At 61.6% G+C, this 15,794-nt stretch overlaps 1 protein-coding gene across 1 annotated transcript in view; it reads left to right on the top strand.

Annotated features, from left to right (window-relative positions):
• Window positions 1-5,909, top strand: part of MUC5B (mucin 5B, oligomeric mucus/gel-forming) — a 43,207-nt gene extending 37,298 nt beyond the window's left edge. The window contains exons 34-41 of the mRNA XM_056803556.1: window positions 1,136-1,240; window positions 1,367-1,404; window positions 2,300-2,549; window positions 3,217-3,434; window positions 3,544-3,666; window positions 4,308-4,356; window positions 4,604-4,712; window positions 5,440-5,909. Of these exons, the coding sequence (XP_056659534.1) occupies window positions 1,136-1,240; window positions 1,367-1,404; window positions 2,300-2,549; window positions 3,217-3,434; window positions 3,544-3,666; window positions 4,308-4,356; window positions 4,604-4,712; window positions 5,440-5,617 (1,070 nt within the window). The 3' untranslated portion in view covers window positions 5,618-5,909. The remainder of the gene's footprint in view (window positions 1-1,135; window positions 1,241-1,366; window positions 1,405-2,299; window positions 2,550-3,216; window positions 3,435-3,543; window positions 3,667-4,307; window positions 4,357-4,603; window positions 4,713-5,439) is intronic.
• The last annotated feature ends 9,885 nt before the right edge of the window (window positions 5,910-15,794 follow it).

A 15,794-nucleotide genomic window follows, 5' to 3' on the forward strand; every position in this document is an offset into this window, starting at 1 on the left:
CTTGAAGAGCCCCCACTTCCCTGGGGAGTCACAACACGTTTCAGATGAGGAAACCCAGGAGAGCTACAAGACTTACACATATTGATGGGGCAGGAATGGTCAGAGAGGCTGGGACAGAACTCTGGGCTTTTTAGGCTGCTCAGAAGAGACCATTCCAGGGATGGAAGGGGGCAGCCTTGGCCCCGAATTTTAGGAGGATCACTGGCAGCTGATGGCCATCCGACTAGAGGAAGGTGACCACCGAGGATAGCAAGGGACTAGGAAAAGCCCAGGGAGACTTGGCCTGAGGCCTGGCTGGGACTTGGATTGGCCCCTGGAGCCACTGAGGGCTTGGCAGGACATGTAGATGTTGATGCCCTGCGGGCTGGCAAGATTCCAGAGTGGTGGGATGGGTCCTGCAGCAGGAGCAGAAGCTGCTGAGGTGGCCAAGGGCGAGAGTTGGGGAAGAGGGAATCTTGGTTCTTTAGGGGTGAGCAGCTTTCTGGCGTGGGTCCAGAGGGGGAGGGCAGGAGAAAGTGAGAAAAGATGGCACCAGCCAGCCAGGGAGGTCAAAGTTCATTTGCTGATTAGACAAACCCAGGATTGGTACACTGCTTTCCATAGGTGAGTTTTATGGATCTGGAAGCATTATCAACACAGGTGGGTTAGGGTTAGTCTAGAACCTGGACATGAGTTCAAATCTTGGCTCTACCACTTACCAGGTGTGTGACCCTGGGTAGATCACTTTCCTTTTGGGGCTGCCTTGGCCTCCTCTATGAAATGGGGACAATATGAGTCATCCTACCTTGGTCTCAGGGTCATTGTTATTTTAAGCTAGTACTGACTTGATAATTTGCTGATTGTGTGACTTTGGGAAAGTCATTTAACCCCTCTCTGTTTCAGTTTGCCCATCTTGTAACCCAGCATGAAAACAGCTTTCCTGCCTTCCTTATGGGGGGCCTGGGGAGGGAGGGGCAGGGATGCCCCCCTTCCTCTGACAGTGAAGCCAGGTGGGGAGGAGAGCACTGGCTTCTGCATGGACAGTGAGGGACCACTGGCAGACCCAGCAGTCAAGTTTGCAGAGGAGAGCCAGAGGAGAATTTCCCAGAATTCCGGGCTCTCCCTTCACCTGTGGCTCCCTCTCCCACTCTCTTAGTGTGTGACCCGGCCACTTGCCCACAAGATCAGCCGAGCTGTCAGCCCCAAGAGGAGCCGTTCAGCTTCCTGCCCGAAGGCGCCTGCTGCCCTGTCTTTGGCTGCCGTGAGTGCTGAGCCTGGGCCCCGGGGACTCCTGGGACCAGCCTGTCCTGCCCACGCTGGGGGTGGGGGGCATCATCAGGGTTCTAAGGCACGCTCCATTCCCGTTTCCCATTCTTGTCCTTCGCAGGAGAGAGACAGTGTGAGCACAACGGGACCACGTACGGGGTGAGTGAGCCTGTCCCGCGCCGGGGTCTCCCCCGATCACCCACGGGGCCAGTTCCCAAGGGAAGAAGCCGGTCAGGAGCCCGTCCTCTGGGCAGCTCCCCCAGGGAGGGAGGCAGAGACAGACACACTCGGGCCCTCAGCCCGGACGGGCCCCTGCCGCCGAGGGGTTTGCTATCTAACTGTTGGGGGGCTCAACGGGCAAGCAAGCGCATCCAGAGCCAGCTGTGCACAGGGGGGTGGGGGGAAGGCTGCCTGGAGAAGGGGGTCTTTGGTTGGGACTTGATGGGAGCCAGCAGGCAGAACATTCCAGGCCTGAGGAGAAAACCCAGAGGCAGAGACTGGCTAAGGGAGGGATGGAGACAGACAGAGAGCACCCACAGGTGAGAACTCGGGTGCCCAGAAGGGTGCTCTCTGTGCTTGTCCCACGGCCATGTGGGACTGGGGTCACCTCCTGAGGCTTCTCCATGTGCCGGAGTTTCCATCTGCACAATGGGCCCACTCTCAGTGGCACTGATGCCAGTCTGAGCAGCGACCCTGGGAGGGGGGAGAGGAAGGCAGACGCCCCCCGTCCTCCGGAAGAGCAGAGAAGGCTCCAGCGGCTCTTAAGAAATCCCTGTGGGAAGACGCGTCGTGGCTCGTGGTTCCTCAACGGCAGCCACCCTGGCCTGGCGTGGAACGTTCGCTGTTTAGAGCACCGTGGCCTTTCCTCTCCTCTCACTGCTGTGCATCTATGGATGTGTGTGTGCCCGCCAGCGGGGCCAGCTCTAGGGGAGGAGCAGGGGAAGCGGCTCCCTCGCAAACATCCCTCCTGGCTGGACGGGAGGTGGCAGCGCTCCTCAGCTTGCCTGGACAGGGTGCCACTCCTTCCCCTGACTCGTTCTCCTCCTCCTCCCAGATTGGGTCAACTGTTCCCTCAGACCTGCCCTGCCACACGTGTACCTGTCACGCCGAAGTGAACCCGGACACCAACAGCACGGTGTGGTGTGAGGCCGAGCCCTGCTCGACCGCCTGTGGCCCGGTGAGAGCCCAGCCCCTTCCCTGGCCAGCCTCCCCCTTCATGGACTTCTCCTGGTCTCCCGGAGGACCCCGAGCTGGCTCAGTGTGGCCAAGGGGCCGTGTCCAGGGGCCCAGAAGCTCTCACGAGGGTCTGTCATCGACAGCCTTGAGCTCCCGTCTTCCCCCAAGCTCCTCCTCATTTACCCCTGCTTCTTGGGTCCGAGGAAAAGACACCCCCAAAGTCAGGGACACGGGATTGAGTCCCAGCCCTGAGGCAGAAGACCCCCGCCACCCAGGGCAAATCCCTCCCCTCCCCAGCCTCAGTTTCCTCGGATGAAAAAGGAAGAGTGGCTTGAGATGCCAGCTCTGCCAGCTCGGGGTGAGAGGATCCTGGGAAAGTCCAGCCCTATCTTCGGGGAGTTCACAATCCACGGAGGAGGAAGCCTGGATGGCCTGGCAGGAGCTGGGGGTGCCAGGCTGTAAAGGCTGCCCACTCCAAGACTTGAGGGAGCAGGGAGAGCCAGGGGGCTGGCGTTGGCAAGGGGAGGGCACGCTGGGCTGAACAAGAGCCCCTGAAAGTTCCCTGAACACAGGCAGCCGTGAGCCAGGGCTTGGAGGGGAGGCTGAGCCAGCCCTGCCCGGGCAGGTAGGCACAGTGTGGTGCCAAGGGCCAGCAAGAGAGGAGGCGAGGCGGGCCTTGCCTGCCCCTGAGAAGGCGGAGCTTTATGCTGTAGGCGATCCCTGAGCAGAGGACGGGGTGGCGGTCAGACCTCGCTGAGACGGTGGGCGCGAGGTGGATGGGAGGCTGGTGATGAGGGGGGAGACGACTGCCAGGGAGCAGCAGGGAGGCGCGAGGGGGCACGTGCCCGGAGCAACAGTCCTGGGGAAGCCGAGAGGGCTGCCAGTGCCGGCAGGACTCAGCCTCTGCTCTCCGCCTCTCGCCGCAGGACCAGGAGTACCAGGTCCTCCCGGGCCAGTGCTGTGGGCAGTGTGTGCCAGCCGTGTGCCTCACCCCAGATGGGAAGAGGATTAAGGTGAGAAGGCCGGAGGGGGCCAGAGCCAGGCCCGGGCAGTCCCCTTGTGCCCCCCAGCAGAGGGTTCTGAGGTAAGCAGGCACGTGACCGGCTTCCCCTGGCATTTCAGCTCAACGAGACCTGGGTCAACAGCAGCGTGGACAACTGTACAGAATACCACTGCGAGAAAGTGGACGGCCAGTTCATGCTGTCGCAGAGACCCGTCGAGTGCCCAGACGTGCCCTCATGCAAGGTACCGCTTCCCTCCGTCAGACGCACGGCGTGTGCCAGGACACACACAGAGCCCCAGGACGGCCAGGAGGCTGGCACCGCCGGGGCGGCTCGGGGGGCCACGGGGTGCAGACAGCCGGCAAGGAGTCGGGGAGACGCTTGCTGCGACCCTGGATGAGTCCTTCACCCTCGGTCTGCCTTGATCTCCTCAGGGGTAAAACGGGGGGGACAGCAGCATTTCCCCACAGGGCTGGGGTGACCAGCAAATGAGGCGGCATTAGCAAAGTGCTCAGCATACAGTAGGCGCCAAATCAGTGTGAGCTGAGGAGGAGAATGACAGCCAGGGACAGGAAGGAAGGCTGGTGTGAACCCCTCAAGGCCCACCCAGACCAACGCTTCCGGGGCCCCTGGGCTCCAGACCCCGAGGACCTTTGCCACTTGCCAGCCGTGGACCCTCCAGCCATTGAGCCCGCTTCCTCCTTGGGGTGGCCCCGCCCTTCAGGAGGATCACAGGAGACTGAGGCCCGGAGCCCCTTTGGGGGCTCTTGGTGCTCCTGCGGCCGGCCGTTGTCCTGGAGACCTGCCCCCCCACTTGGGGCCCCGCCTCCCCGCACTGCCCAGTCCAGGCTCTAAAGCCTTCCGCTTGCTGTGCTTTGCCTGCAGGGAGTCCTCAGGAAAGTGGGCTGCTGCTATGAATGTGAGCACGTCGAAGGTAAGTCAAGGCAGGGCAGACCTGGAGGGCCCAATAGCTGGGCTGACCCCAAAGGCCCCATCCAGCTCCCGGGTGATAAAACAGCCCGTCTGCCCCCTCCTTTTGCTAGAAGTCTCCAGGGGCTCCCAGGGCCCTCCTCCACCCCCATGATCTCCAGCCCCCCCCCCCCGCCCCGGCCCCTGCCTAGGGGTTGGAGGATAAAGGAAGGGAGGCCGCACCGGGGCAATTTCTCTCCTCCTCTTTCCAGAAAACTGTGAGGTTCGGTCCAATGAAACTCTCCTCCGATACGGCGGCTGCGTGTCGGAGACGGCCGTCCACGTCACCTTCTGCGCTGGGTCGTGCTTCTCCACGTCCATGTGAGTGAGGAACGAGCCCCTTCCTCTTCCTCTTCCTCGCCAGCTGCCCCCCCAATCCCGGCCCAGCCACAGCCCAAACCCTCCCCAGGAAGTGTCTGCGTCTGCACCGGGCAAGAGCCTCCCTCGTCCCGCGAGACGGCTCTAGCCCTGCCGTTAGGGCAGACGCAGTGTGGGGACACCCGGAGAGACGCGGCTTAGGGTGCCTTCCAGAGAGGCGCCAGACGGACCGCAGATACGAGCGGGGCAAAGGGGCGCCACTGGCCCCGCACAGGGCCCGGCCCGGGCGGCATCCCTCCTTCTTGGGGGTGCCTGTGGGGACAGACAGGCCCCCCGTCGGGCCGGGGGCCCCAGCTGCTGCCCCAAGCAGACCAGGACGGCCTCGGGGGCAGCCTCGATCCTCTCCGGGTGCTGCCGGCCTCGGCATCCAGCCGTGGGACGAGAGCCCCGCCCGCTCTCACGGAGGGCCGCACGGCCGCAGCTGCCACCCTTGGGCGTCCCCGGGGTAAGAGCAGGGTGGCCCGTGCCTGGGGATGGCCCCAGAGGAAGAGCCAAGTGAGAGCGGAGGTGAAGGCTCCCGGGGCGAGCTGCAGAGAGGGGGCCGGGAGGGCCACGTGGGAAAGGAAGCAGAGGGGGACCCCCGCCCCGGTCTGGAGGTGCCTGTACTCTGCCTTCCCGGGTTGCCCCTCCTCCTGCCCCGGGCGCCCCCAAGAGTGCCTTCACCCCCCAGGTATTCTCTGGAGGCCAAGGAGATGCGGAGGCAGTGCACCTGCTGCCACGAGACCCGGGTGCACCAGGAAGAGGTGCGGATGAGGTGTCCCGACGGCTCGGCCATCCAGCACAGCTACACACGCGTGGATGCCTGTGGCTGCACGCCTGCCTGCCAGCCCTCCCACGACGTGGCCTAGGGACCGCGCTGGAGGACTGCAGCCCGGCGTGGACGGAAACTCCCCTGCGAGTCCAGGAAGGGTCCCTGGGCCGCCTTCGCCCGCCGCGCCCCCCATTCTCCCCAAGAAGGCTGGAGAGTCTTGGGGCTCCCCCCTGGCTGGCCAAATACCCTGGGGGGCCGGTCCGCTGGGTCAGGTGACGCTCCAGGTTTTCTGGGCTAATGGACGTAGACTGTGAGCTCCTGGGGAGCAGGGGCCGCTTTCCCTTCGTGTCTGCACCCTGAAAGTGCCTAATAAATGCTTACTGACTACTGACAGGAGGTCTCGTAGCCCTTAAAGATGGGAAGGGGGGCCACCGGCCTCCCCCGTGTCCTCCAAGGGCCTCGGGGTGGGCGGGCGTGCTCAGTCGGGTCCTAGCTTGATGTCCCCGTCGCCAGCCACTGCGTGCCCATCTCTGGCCCCTGGTCCCAGCTCCTCGCACACAGGTGTGCCAGGCAGGCAGAAGGGCAGCGCAGCCTCCGTGGGCTCTTCGATCCGTCTGCCACGTTCCGGGACGCGCTGGGCTCTGCCTCTTTTGGCAGCGCCATCTTTAATCTTAGGGTCTCCCAGGAGGCTCTTGGGGAAGCCCCAGAGTGGGGGAGGAGAAGGCAGGGCCACCAGCCAGACACTAGGAGAGATGTTGGGGTGGGACAAGCCTCGTGGCCTCTGGGGGCACGATCTGAGCTGGACACGGCTGTGGAGGGAAGAAGATCCAGGAATGTTTTTAGCCCCTTTTCTTCCCTCCTAGAATCAATGCGGTGTTGTTTCCAAGGCAGGGAAGCAGTTAGGGCTAGGCAGTTGGGGTGAAGTGACCCGCCCACAGTCTCACAGTGAGGAAAGATCTGAGGCCAGATCTGAACCCAGGACCTCCCGGCTCTCCATCTCGCTGCCCCGGATCCAATAGTTTTTAAGTCACAGATTCCCGTGTCATCCCCACAGGACAGTCTGTGACACTTGAACACGACTCTCGTGTGCCCTTGAGCTTTCCTCTGATCCAGGCTCATGTCCAAGTCCTGTGGCTGATGCTCAGGGGACACGAGTCCAACCCTTCCCCAGCCTTTGATCTGAGGCCAGGTCTGCCCAGAGCAGAGGACAAGGCTCTGCCTCCTTCTGGTCCTGGCCAAGCTCGTGCCACCCACAATTGCACTGACTGATCACTCATAATGGGCTTGGATTCCACTCAGACCCACAGACCTTTTTCAAATAAGCTGCCACATCTTCCCTTTCTGTGGTACATGCGCCGGTGGGCACATCAGACTAGCCCTGGGGCTCCAGCCTCCCAAAGTCCTTTTGGATCCTGACTCTGTCCTTCCCTGCCAGCATTTTAGAGGGGGACGAGGGAGGCCATTCCAGGCACATACCTGGGCCCAAGCAGGGTGTCACGTCCAGGGAACAGTATGAGGGGGAGGGATGGACAGGGAGGCTGGAAAGGGAGGTTGGACTGAGGATGGGAAGGGCCTCGCCATTGTGCCCTCGAGGGGACCATCACTGGTGGCCGAGGGGAGACTAGAGGCAGGATGAGCATGGAGACGGCCCAGAAGGGAACAGAGAAGGGCCCAAACCAGGGCGGCTGTGCCGCGAGGACGGCAAACGGGACCAACGCGAGAAACGAGAAGGGCGAAGACAAAACTGGGCAACTGATTGGCTATGAGAGGGGAGGGGGGAGGACGACATCTTCCCAACCCCAGCCATTGACGGCGTCCCCCCTCGGCCGCTGCCCCTGTTCTTAGGGGGCTCCAGGGGGGCCCTGAAATCAGAGGAGCCCATTTTGGACATTTGCCAGCTTTGAGACCCTCCCCTCGGCTGCCTCATGGGTAAAGTGAGGCTAACAGCGCCCGCCTCCCAGGGCTGCTGCAAGAATAAAGGAGATTCACAGAACACACCAAGAGGCAGTTGGCAAACTGGCCCTCCAAGTCTGTAAACTCTGCTTACTTTCCCTGGCCAATCCTCCCCCCCGCGGGCACGCGTCCTCCCTGGGCCGATCCAGGGAAGTAAAAGGCCAAGCGGATGAACGGCGCCTGCTGCATCAGCCCTTGTGGAGGGGGCAGCGTCATTACAGACTCAGCAGCCACAAGGAGACCCTTCACGGCCCCCCCTCTGCACAGGGGCTTCTCCCACTCGTGGTGCCGCCCCATGTCCTCCCTTCCTCGGCTCTGGCTACTGGCTGCTGCCCGGCTCCCTACAAATGTGGCCTCCTCTCCTCTCCCCAGAGCCTTGTTCCCTAGCATTTTCTGGAGGATGGAGGCTGGTCCCTGAGAGAGTGCCGCCCCCTCGCCTCACATAACCCAGAAGCCTTTGCTTCTGGCTCTTCTTGCCAAGGCAAACCCTTCTACGTGCACGTGTGTGGTCCCATTCCATCTCTCTCTCTCGAGGTGCCGCCCCATGTCCTTTTTCCCTTGGCTCTCTGGCTACTGGCTGCTGCCCGGCTCCCTACAAATGTGGCCTCCTCTCCTCTCCCCAGAGCCTTGTTCCCTAGCATTTTCTGGAGGATGGAGGCTGGTCCCTGAGAGAGTGCCGCCCCCTCGCCTCACATAACCCAGAAGCCTTTGCTTCTGGCTCTTCTTGCCAAGGCAAACCCTTCTACGTGCACGTGTGTGGTCCCATTCCATCTCTCTCTCTCGAGGTGCCGCCCCATGTCCTCTTTCCCTTGGCTCTCTGGCTACTGGCTGCTGCCCGGCTCCCTACAAATGTGGCCTCGGGGCTGTCACCCTGCGAATTCATCTCCCCTCCCCTTTGGGCCTCAACTCCTCCTCCTGGCCTCGTTGTTCACACAACTGCTCTATCCCAAGTCCTTCACATCTTTTGCATTATTTCTCTTGATTTCTTTTAAACAGGAAAATCCCTGGCTCCGGAGTCTCTCCTACCCATCCACCCCCAAGGAAGGAAAAAGCGGGTTCCTTCGCATCCCATTCTCTGGCCTCCTTCCTGAACCTCCTCCATCTCCGACTGGCAGCTGCCAAACCAGACCGGATCAACTCTGGGGATCTAACATAGCCCCTCCCCCCCCCAAGTCCTCCCTCCTCCCTTCCCTGCCTCTCACCTCCAAGGGCTCAGCTGGCTCGCCAGGGTCTCCTCCAACACCCAACCATCTGCCACATCAGGCGGTTCCTACCTTCACACATGGCCATAGCTGTGGCTCAGACCATCAGCTCACCCCTGGTTGGTCAGACTGCCTCAGGCCACTGCACAGGTGATCGCCCTGTCTTGTTTTCCCAAGGCGCCCCTCCCAGGCTCCCTGTTCTCTCCAGGAGAGGCCTGAGGCTTCTGAATTCACTGGCCTCTCTTCAGCTGCTCCGCCCCCCCCCATCCCCTAATCTGTGGCCTCTGGAAGCCCCCAACACTGGACTGATGACCCACAGGCCAGCTGACAGAAACACCCAAGCCCATCTCTGTAGCCAAGGATCCCGTCCAGGACGTCGTGCCCTCTCCCAGGAGGCTCCTCCAGTGCTCCCGGTGCCCGCACCCCTTTCCCGTGTTGTCTCCCCACAAGCCTAGGAGCTCCTTGAGGGCCAGAAGTGTACCCCGGTGCTTAGCACAGTGCCAGCCCATAAGCTCTACCCAAACTTTGCTAACTGACTGAGGGTGGCAGTGGCAATCCAGGGCCTTGGGGACACGGAAGGAGTCTCCAGGGCAGCCTGTTGGTGGTTGAGGGGTGCCGCTTAAACCAGTGGGAGGGGCAATGGAGTTTGTTTGACCTTCGACCTCTGCCATTGTGCCTGGGAAGTTCTCTGTGAGTCCCGTAGGGCCTGCCTCTGGAGGGGGTCAGCTCCCATCTTTGGGGGCAATGAACAAGATGGTCCCTTCTAGATTCAGGTAGGTGGGCAGGGGCAGCACCGTCTCTTTCAGGAAGTCCTCCCTGCCTTACTTGCACCATCCCTCCAGATGCTCCTGACCTCCCGTGGCAGCCCTGGGACACCTGTGTCCTGGAACGCCAACTCAGGGCAGGCAGGGATGGCTTCCTGCCTGCTGTCTGGGGTTTTCCCAAGGCCCAGACTCAGTGAGTCAGGTTATTCCTAGCTTACCAACAGGCCTACCAGGAGTGAGGAAGGGCCTGGGACCCAGCACCCAGGAGGCACTCTGCTGCCCTCTGCTGGCCAGAAGCACTGCACCACGCCAGGCTGCCTCCTGCTCTCCCCAGTCTCTGTGCAGTGCCCCTCGAGGACAGACGTCTCTCACAGGATGCTGGGGCTTCGCTTGGAACCGGCAGGGATCCTGCAAGTCATCCAGCGCCACCTTCTCCCACAGCCCTGAAGAAACTGAGGGGAGGGCCAAAGCCCCAAGAATGCGGAAGAACCAAGCAGGGCTGCCCAGCATCCCCCACCTCTGGAGACCCGCAGCCCCAATGGGGTAGTCTCTGCCTGGTCCCTGAGTGCTGCCTGTGCACACAACAGCTATGCCCTTGTGTCCCCCTCTCCCATGCAGGTCAGCTCAAGCCTCTCCCAGGGGCACCTTCACAGGCTCCTCCAGATGCCACCACATGAGCCGAACCGTCTCAGTTGGTGGCTCTGCAGGTGCAACCTCCCTGGATCCTCACAACATGCTGAGGCTGGCGCTACATGGAAAAGCCCCATCTTACAGAGGAGGAAACTGAGGTCTAGAGCTGAAGTCTCAGAGCCAAGATTGTGCCTCTGGGAATGAGAATCCCCCCTCCCCACAGAAGAACCATATGGTGCCCCCTTCTTTAAATCTCTCCCCGCTGCCGTCTAGCCTCCCCTCAGGTGGCACTTCTAAAACTCGGGCCTCAAAAAACTGGAAGATGAGGGGATGCCCTTCGATTGGGGAATGGCTGAACAGACCATGGTATATGTTGGTGATGGAATACTATTGTGCTCAAAGGAATAAAAACTGGAGGGACTCCATGTGAACTGGAAAGACCTCCAGGAAGTGATGCAGAGTGAGAGGAGCAGAACCAGGAGAACATTGTACACAGGCTGATACATTGTAGCACAATCGAATGCAACTGACTTTGCTACTAGCAGCAGCTGCAATGACCCAGGACAACCGAGGGACTGAGGAGAAAGATTGTATCCACATCCAGAGAAAGAACTGTGGGAGCAGAAACTAAAGACAAACGACTGCTTGATCACGATTCAATGGGGATAGGATTGGGGATGTAGACTCTAAATGATCACCCTAATGCAAATATTAATATGGAAATAGGTCTTGATCAAAGACACATATAAAACCCAGTGGAATTGCTCATTGGCTCTGGGAGTGGGGGAGGGAGGAGGGGAGAGAAAGAACATGAATCTTATAACCATGGGAAAAGATTCTAAATTAATTAATAAAATTTTCCAAAACTTAAAAAAAAATAAAATAAAACTCGGCCTCTAATGTCACCCTTCCATGCCTCCATGGCTTGCCATTCCCTCCAGGATCGGATGTTTGAGAGTCTTCTGGCCTTCGGAGCCCTCCCCAAACTGATGGCACAGCCACACACAGCTTGTTTCCCCTGCTGGGCTGGAGCCCTTGAGGACAAGGCTTGGCTCTTATGGCAAACTCCTGGCACCCAGAGCCAAGACGTCCTTAGCAGATCCCTGGGGAGCCACTGGGTAGGTGGCTTGGGCTGGGGCACCAAGACTCCAGCCTCTGTGCTCTTCCCACACCACCATCCCCAAATTCAAGCACAAACTCCTCGGTTTGGTGGCAAGGCCCAGGCCGAGTGGTGGATACACCAGAGGGTCCTCGGGGAAGAGAAGGAGTCTCGGGCATTGCTGGCCATTGGCTGGCTCTCAGGGGAGGGGGCTGAGGGTGCCTGGAAAAAGGGCAGCAGTGAGGAAGGGCTGGAGGGAGAAGGCACTGTGTTCTGCTCACACACATCAGGTCCAAGATGGCCCATGCTTACCAGTTGGGAATGCCCAGGAGGCAGTACATAATGTAGCTTTGGAACTCAGGCCAGAGACTAAGGCTGGCTCTAGGAATCAGAATGCCAGCGAGACCTCCCTAGACCTCAGTTTGCTGATCTTCAAAATGGGGGGAGGGCCAGGTGCTCTCCAAAGTCCTTTATGGCTCTAGGTCTAAGATAGCTTATTTTGTAATAGGGAGCTACTGAGGTTTACTGAATAGGGGAGTAGCATGGTTAGATCTCTGAGGGGGTGCTGTGGACAGAAATAATGGATGAATAAGCCAAGAGGCCCTGGTCAATAAGCTCAGATGCTTCCTCGCTGTGTGATCCTGGGCACATCACTTCACCAGTGCTTGCCCGTTTCCTCAGCAAAATGGGGTAACGGGACAGATGCCAGCAACACTGATGGCTGGAGCCCCTGGGGGGGGGGGCTGGGGGGCCAGGAAAGGGAAGGTGATGAGCTCGGTCTGGGACATGCTGGGTGGGACCATCCACAGAACATTCCCCTCAAAGTTTCGGGCAGAAGGAGGCATCTTGGCTGATAGGAGGAAACAAGGGATCTGTGAAGGGGAGGAAGGAGGGCTTCCCAGGCAAGGGGCAGCTTGGGCAAAGGGGTGGAGATGGGAAATAGCTCTCATGCAGGAAAAATGGCGAGAAAGTCAGTTGGGCTGGACAACAGGGTGCTTGGAAAGGATGGACGGGGAGGTGGCCGTGGTTTTCCTTTTTGTTGTTAGGTCATGGCGACAGACTCTTTTGGAGGTATTTTGGGGTTTTCTTGGCAGAGATGCTGAAGGGGTCAGCCATTTCCTTCTCCAGTTCAGTTGACAGATAAGGAAACTGAGGCAAACAGGGGAAATGACTTGCCCAGGGTCACACTGCTAGTATTTGTCTGAATCCAGATCTGAACTCGGGTCTTCCTGACTCCAGGCCTGGTGCTTTATCCACTATAACACCAGCTAGCTACCCATTTTTTACATGAGTTCCTATATAATTTCTATTTACTTATTCCTTACTATTGCCTATCCTCCAGGAAAGGGAAGCAGCTTGAGGGCAGGCACTGTTCCCTTTTTGTCTCTGGACACCCCAAGGCAGCAGAAGGCCAAGACCACCACAGGCGCTTCATAAATGCTGACTGAATGCAGGGGTGAGCATCGACAAGATGCCTGAGAGGCATGGAAGATGGAAGCAATCAAGGAAGGCTGTCAGGAGGAGGTGGGGGACTCGGGCTGGCAAAACTGGCCCCCCAGACCCCTCCAGGGGCTCCAGCCGTCAGTGTTGCTGGCATCTGTCCCGTTACCCCACTTTGCTGAGGCAAAAAGGAATGTGGTAGCCATCGTCTCCACAGATCTGCCCGCCTGCACCTCCCACGAGGGAGCATGGCAGAACTTTCCCTTTTTCTGGGCCTCGAGTTCCCTGAGGAAAGCCGAGATGTTCTCACTGAATCTCCGGAACCTCCCTGAGGATGTGAGTGGCGCAGCGGGTGGCGGGATGGAAGCGCGAGGAGAAAGTTCCCCTCCCCTCAGGCCCTGCTCTCAGGCGCACAGGCGCCTGGCACCAGCTCTCCTGGGCAGAGGGCGAGGAGTTGTCCCTGGGGCTGGGCAGGCTTCTCTGCTTGGAGTGAAGCCATCCTCATGCCGGTGATCCCCCAGGACAAGCGGGCTGAGCCCGACTCTTCCCCCTCCTCCTCCCCTCCTCCCCTCCTCTTTCTCCCTTTCCTTCTCCATTCTCTCTCCAAGTGGCCTGGCACACAGGAAGGTCTTGACTTCCTTGGCTTGAGGCTCCGGGCAGGGCCTGATGGCCGTGAGAGCCCTCTTGGACCCCCCCAAGCTGAGTGGCCTAAGAGGATGCTGGCCCAGGGCGCCTGCCGAGGTAAGACCAAGAGCTAGCACCCGGCCGGGCAGGCCGAGCTCCGCCCGCAGCCTCCCTGGGCGCTGCCCAGCTCTCGGGTCGCTGCCAGCTGACCCTCCAGAAGCAGGAGGGGAGCGGAGGCGAGAGCAGGGCCCGCTGGTGGCCCGCCTCCCTCAGGACCGATCCCCATGGCCGAGCACCAGGCAACGAGCCCAGGGCCCGCGTGTTTACACCCGCCGCCTTCCCCAGGGCGCCACACCGCCATGCCGAGGCCCAGTTGGGACGCCCCCGACGACCGTCGGTGCCTTTAAGCCACGGAGGCCTCCCCGCGGCTGCCCGGCAGACAGCGCGATCGGAGCCTGCGCCGACCGCTCGCCACTCGCCGCTGGCGCCGGGGACGCAGGGACAGGAGCAGCCTGTGCCCTCCCAGGGCTCCCTCCGGGGCCTCCGCAGTCGGCACTCGGCTCCATTCGGAGCTCCCGGGGAAGGGCCGGGAAGGGGCCCAGAGTGGGAGCTCAAGGCCGGGCGCCCCTCTGACCAAGGCGCTGGGCCTGGAGGAGCCACCTTCGGAAGGGCAGAGGGGCAGCGGCGCGGGGAAGGCTCCTCTCAGAGCATCAACCGAACGTGGGGGACGGCTGGGCGAGGGCCTGCCTAGACACGGCACGAGCGGAGGGGCAGGAAGGGTCCGGCGTCCGTCCGTGCAGCGTCCCCCTCGCCGGGGCCCTCCCTCTGTGGCCATTCGCACAGCCCCAGTCGGGGTTTTCCCGGCCATTTCCTTCTCCGGCTCATTTGACAGATGGGAAAACCAAGGCAAACAGGATGAAGGGACGTCCCCGGTTCACCCAGGCAGCATCCCGCTTGATTTGAACTCGGGCCTTGCCGAGGTCCTGACTCTACCCACTGTGCCGTCCGGGTGCAAGACAGAATGAGCGGTTTGGTCCAACCCTTTGCTAATTCTTGGTGGCTTTTCCCAGGGTTCCCCAGCTCTGCCGAAAGAAGGGAGTGGCGCAGCATCAGTGAAGCGGCACCTACTCGCTCTCTGCTGGGCCAAGCACTGCGCCGGAGCCCGAGGATGCCAAGTGAACGGCCCAGGAGTTCTGGGCTTCCTGGGCCCGGCCTCCGGCTGCAGACGAGCCAGCCTCTTCCTCCCTTTAAGGAGGGGCCAGGCCTAGCCGACATGCATTTCCCTTGGGGTCGTCTGTGCCCCCCGCCGGCTACCTCCCCTTCCCCCGGGGCTCCTTCGGGTGCCGTCTCCCCGAGGGGAGGGGACCGTGAGCTTCTTGGGGCAAGGACTCTGTTCTGGCACGCCGGCGGGATTCGGTTAATGTTTATTGGCCGGATTACTCAGGGTGGGGAGGGGGGAAGGGCTGGCAGCCGGGGTGGAGCGCAGGAGAGGCTCTCCCTGAACAAAGCGGGCCGAGGCCGGCTTTGGGGGTGGGCCTGGAGTCCCTCCTGGTCGCCCCGGGGCCAGCAGCGTTTCTTCTGTCTGGGAGGAGCCCACCTTCCTCAGCACCCCGACCGGCCCAAACCCCCAACCCAGCCCTGAAGAAGCGAGGCCGCCCGAGGGAGAGCCGGGAGCCAGGCAAGCAGCCCCAGACGCCGATGGAGGAGACGGCTTGCTTCCCGGGCATCCTCCGGGCAGAGAGGCAGCCTGGGGTCTGTGGGCTCCTGAAGACTCCCCAAGGCCTCGGCCCTGCCAAAAGCGGCCCCCGAGGACCCTCCTGCCTGGCAGCGGCGTCTCCCCGCAAGCAGGACCTTCTGGCCCATCGGCCAAGCCCCCGGATGAGACGGGCCACGAGGCTGCCGAGGACTCCAGGCCGCAGCCTCCTTCCCCCTCCTCAAAGGCCACCAGCCTCGGCCTCCTCCCACGCGTGTGGCGCAGCCATCGAGAGCGCCTGGCGCCCCGTGGCTGGTCCAAGGCTGATCCCCAGCCCCGGCATCCCGCCTCCTGCGCCGGCTCAGGACGGTCCCTTCCCCCCCGGCAGGATGTTTGCTCTGGTCCTTCCTGGTCCAACAGAACCGGGACCCCTCCGTGGACCCAGCTGAGGCTCCTCGGTGAGGCGGCCGCTCCGAGGCTGGCGAGCCCCAGTTCGCAGTCCCGTCCGAGGAGAGGCTTCTTGCTTCCATTCGTGAGCCGGACCGCGGCGGCCAGCAGCGTCTCCTCCAGCGAAGGCACGTCTGGCGGAGGCCGCGGTCCGGCCTTTCCCGGCACGGCGTCCAGGTTTGGGGGGATTTTGGGGCTCTAGAACGGCTCCCTCGAGCCTCCAGCCAGGCCAGGAGCACAAAGACAAGTGGGGGCGCCCGGGGCGGGGAGTCCCTGGGAGCGCGCTTGGGAGGGGCAGGAAGGGCGGCCCGGCACGCCCTCCCCCTCGTCGGGGACCCCGGGGGCCGCGCAGGCCAAGGGAAGCCCCCGTGTTCTGGGCTCGAGGTCGCAGAATGAGCTCCGGAAGGCCTTGGACGGCCTGC

Source organism: Monodelphis domestica, chromosome 6, assembly GCF_027887165.1.
Source record: "Monodelphis domestica isolate mMonDom1 chromosome 6, mMonDom1.pri, whole genome shotgun sequence".
Classification (NCBI taxonomy): domain Eukaryota; kingdom Metazoa; phylum Chordata; class Mammalia; order Didelphimorphia; family Didelphidae; genus Monodelphis; species Monodelphis domestica.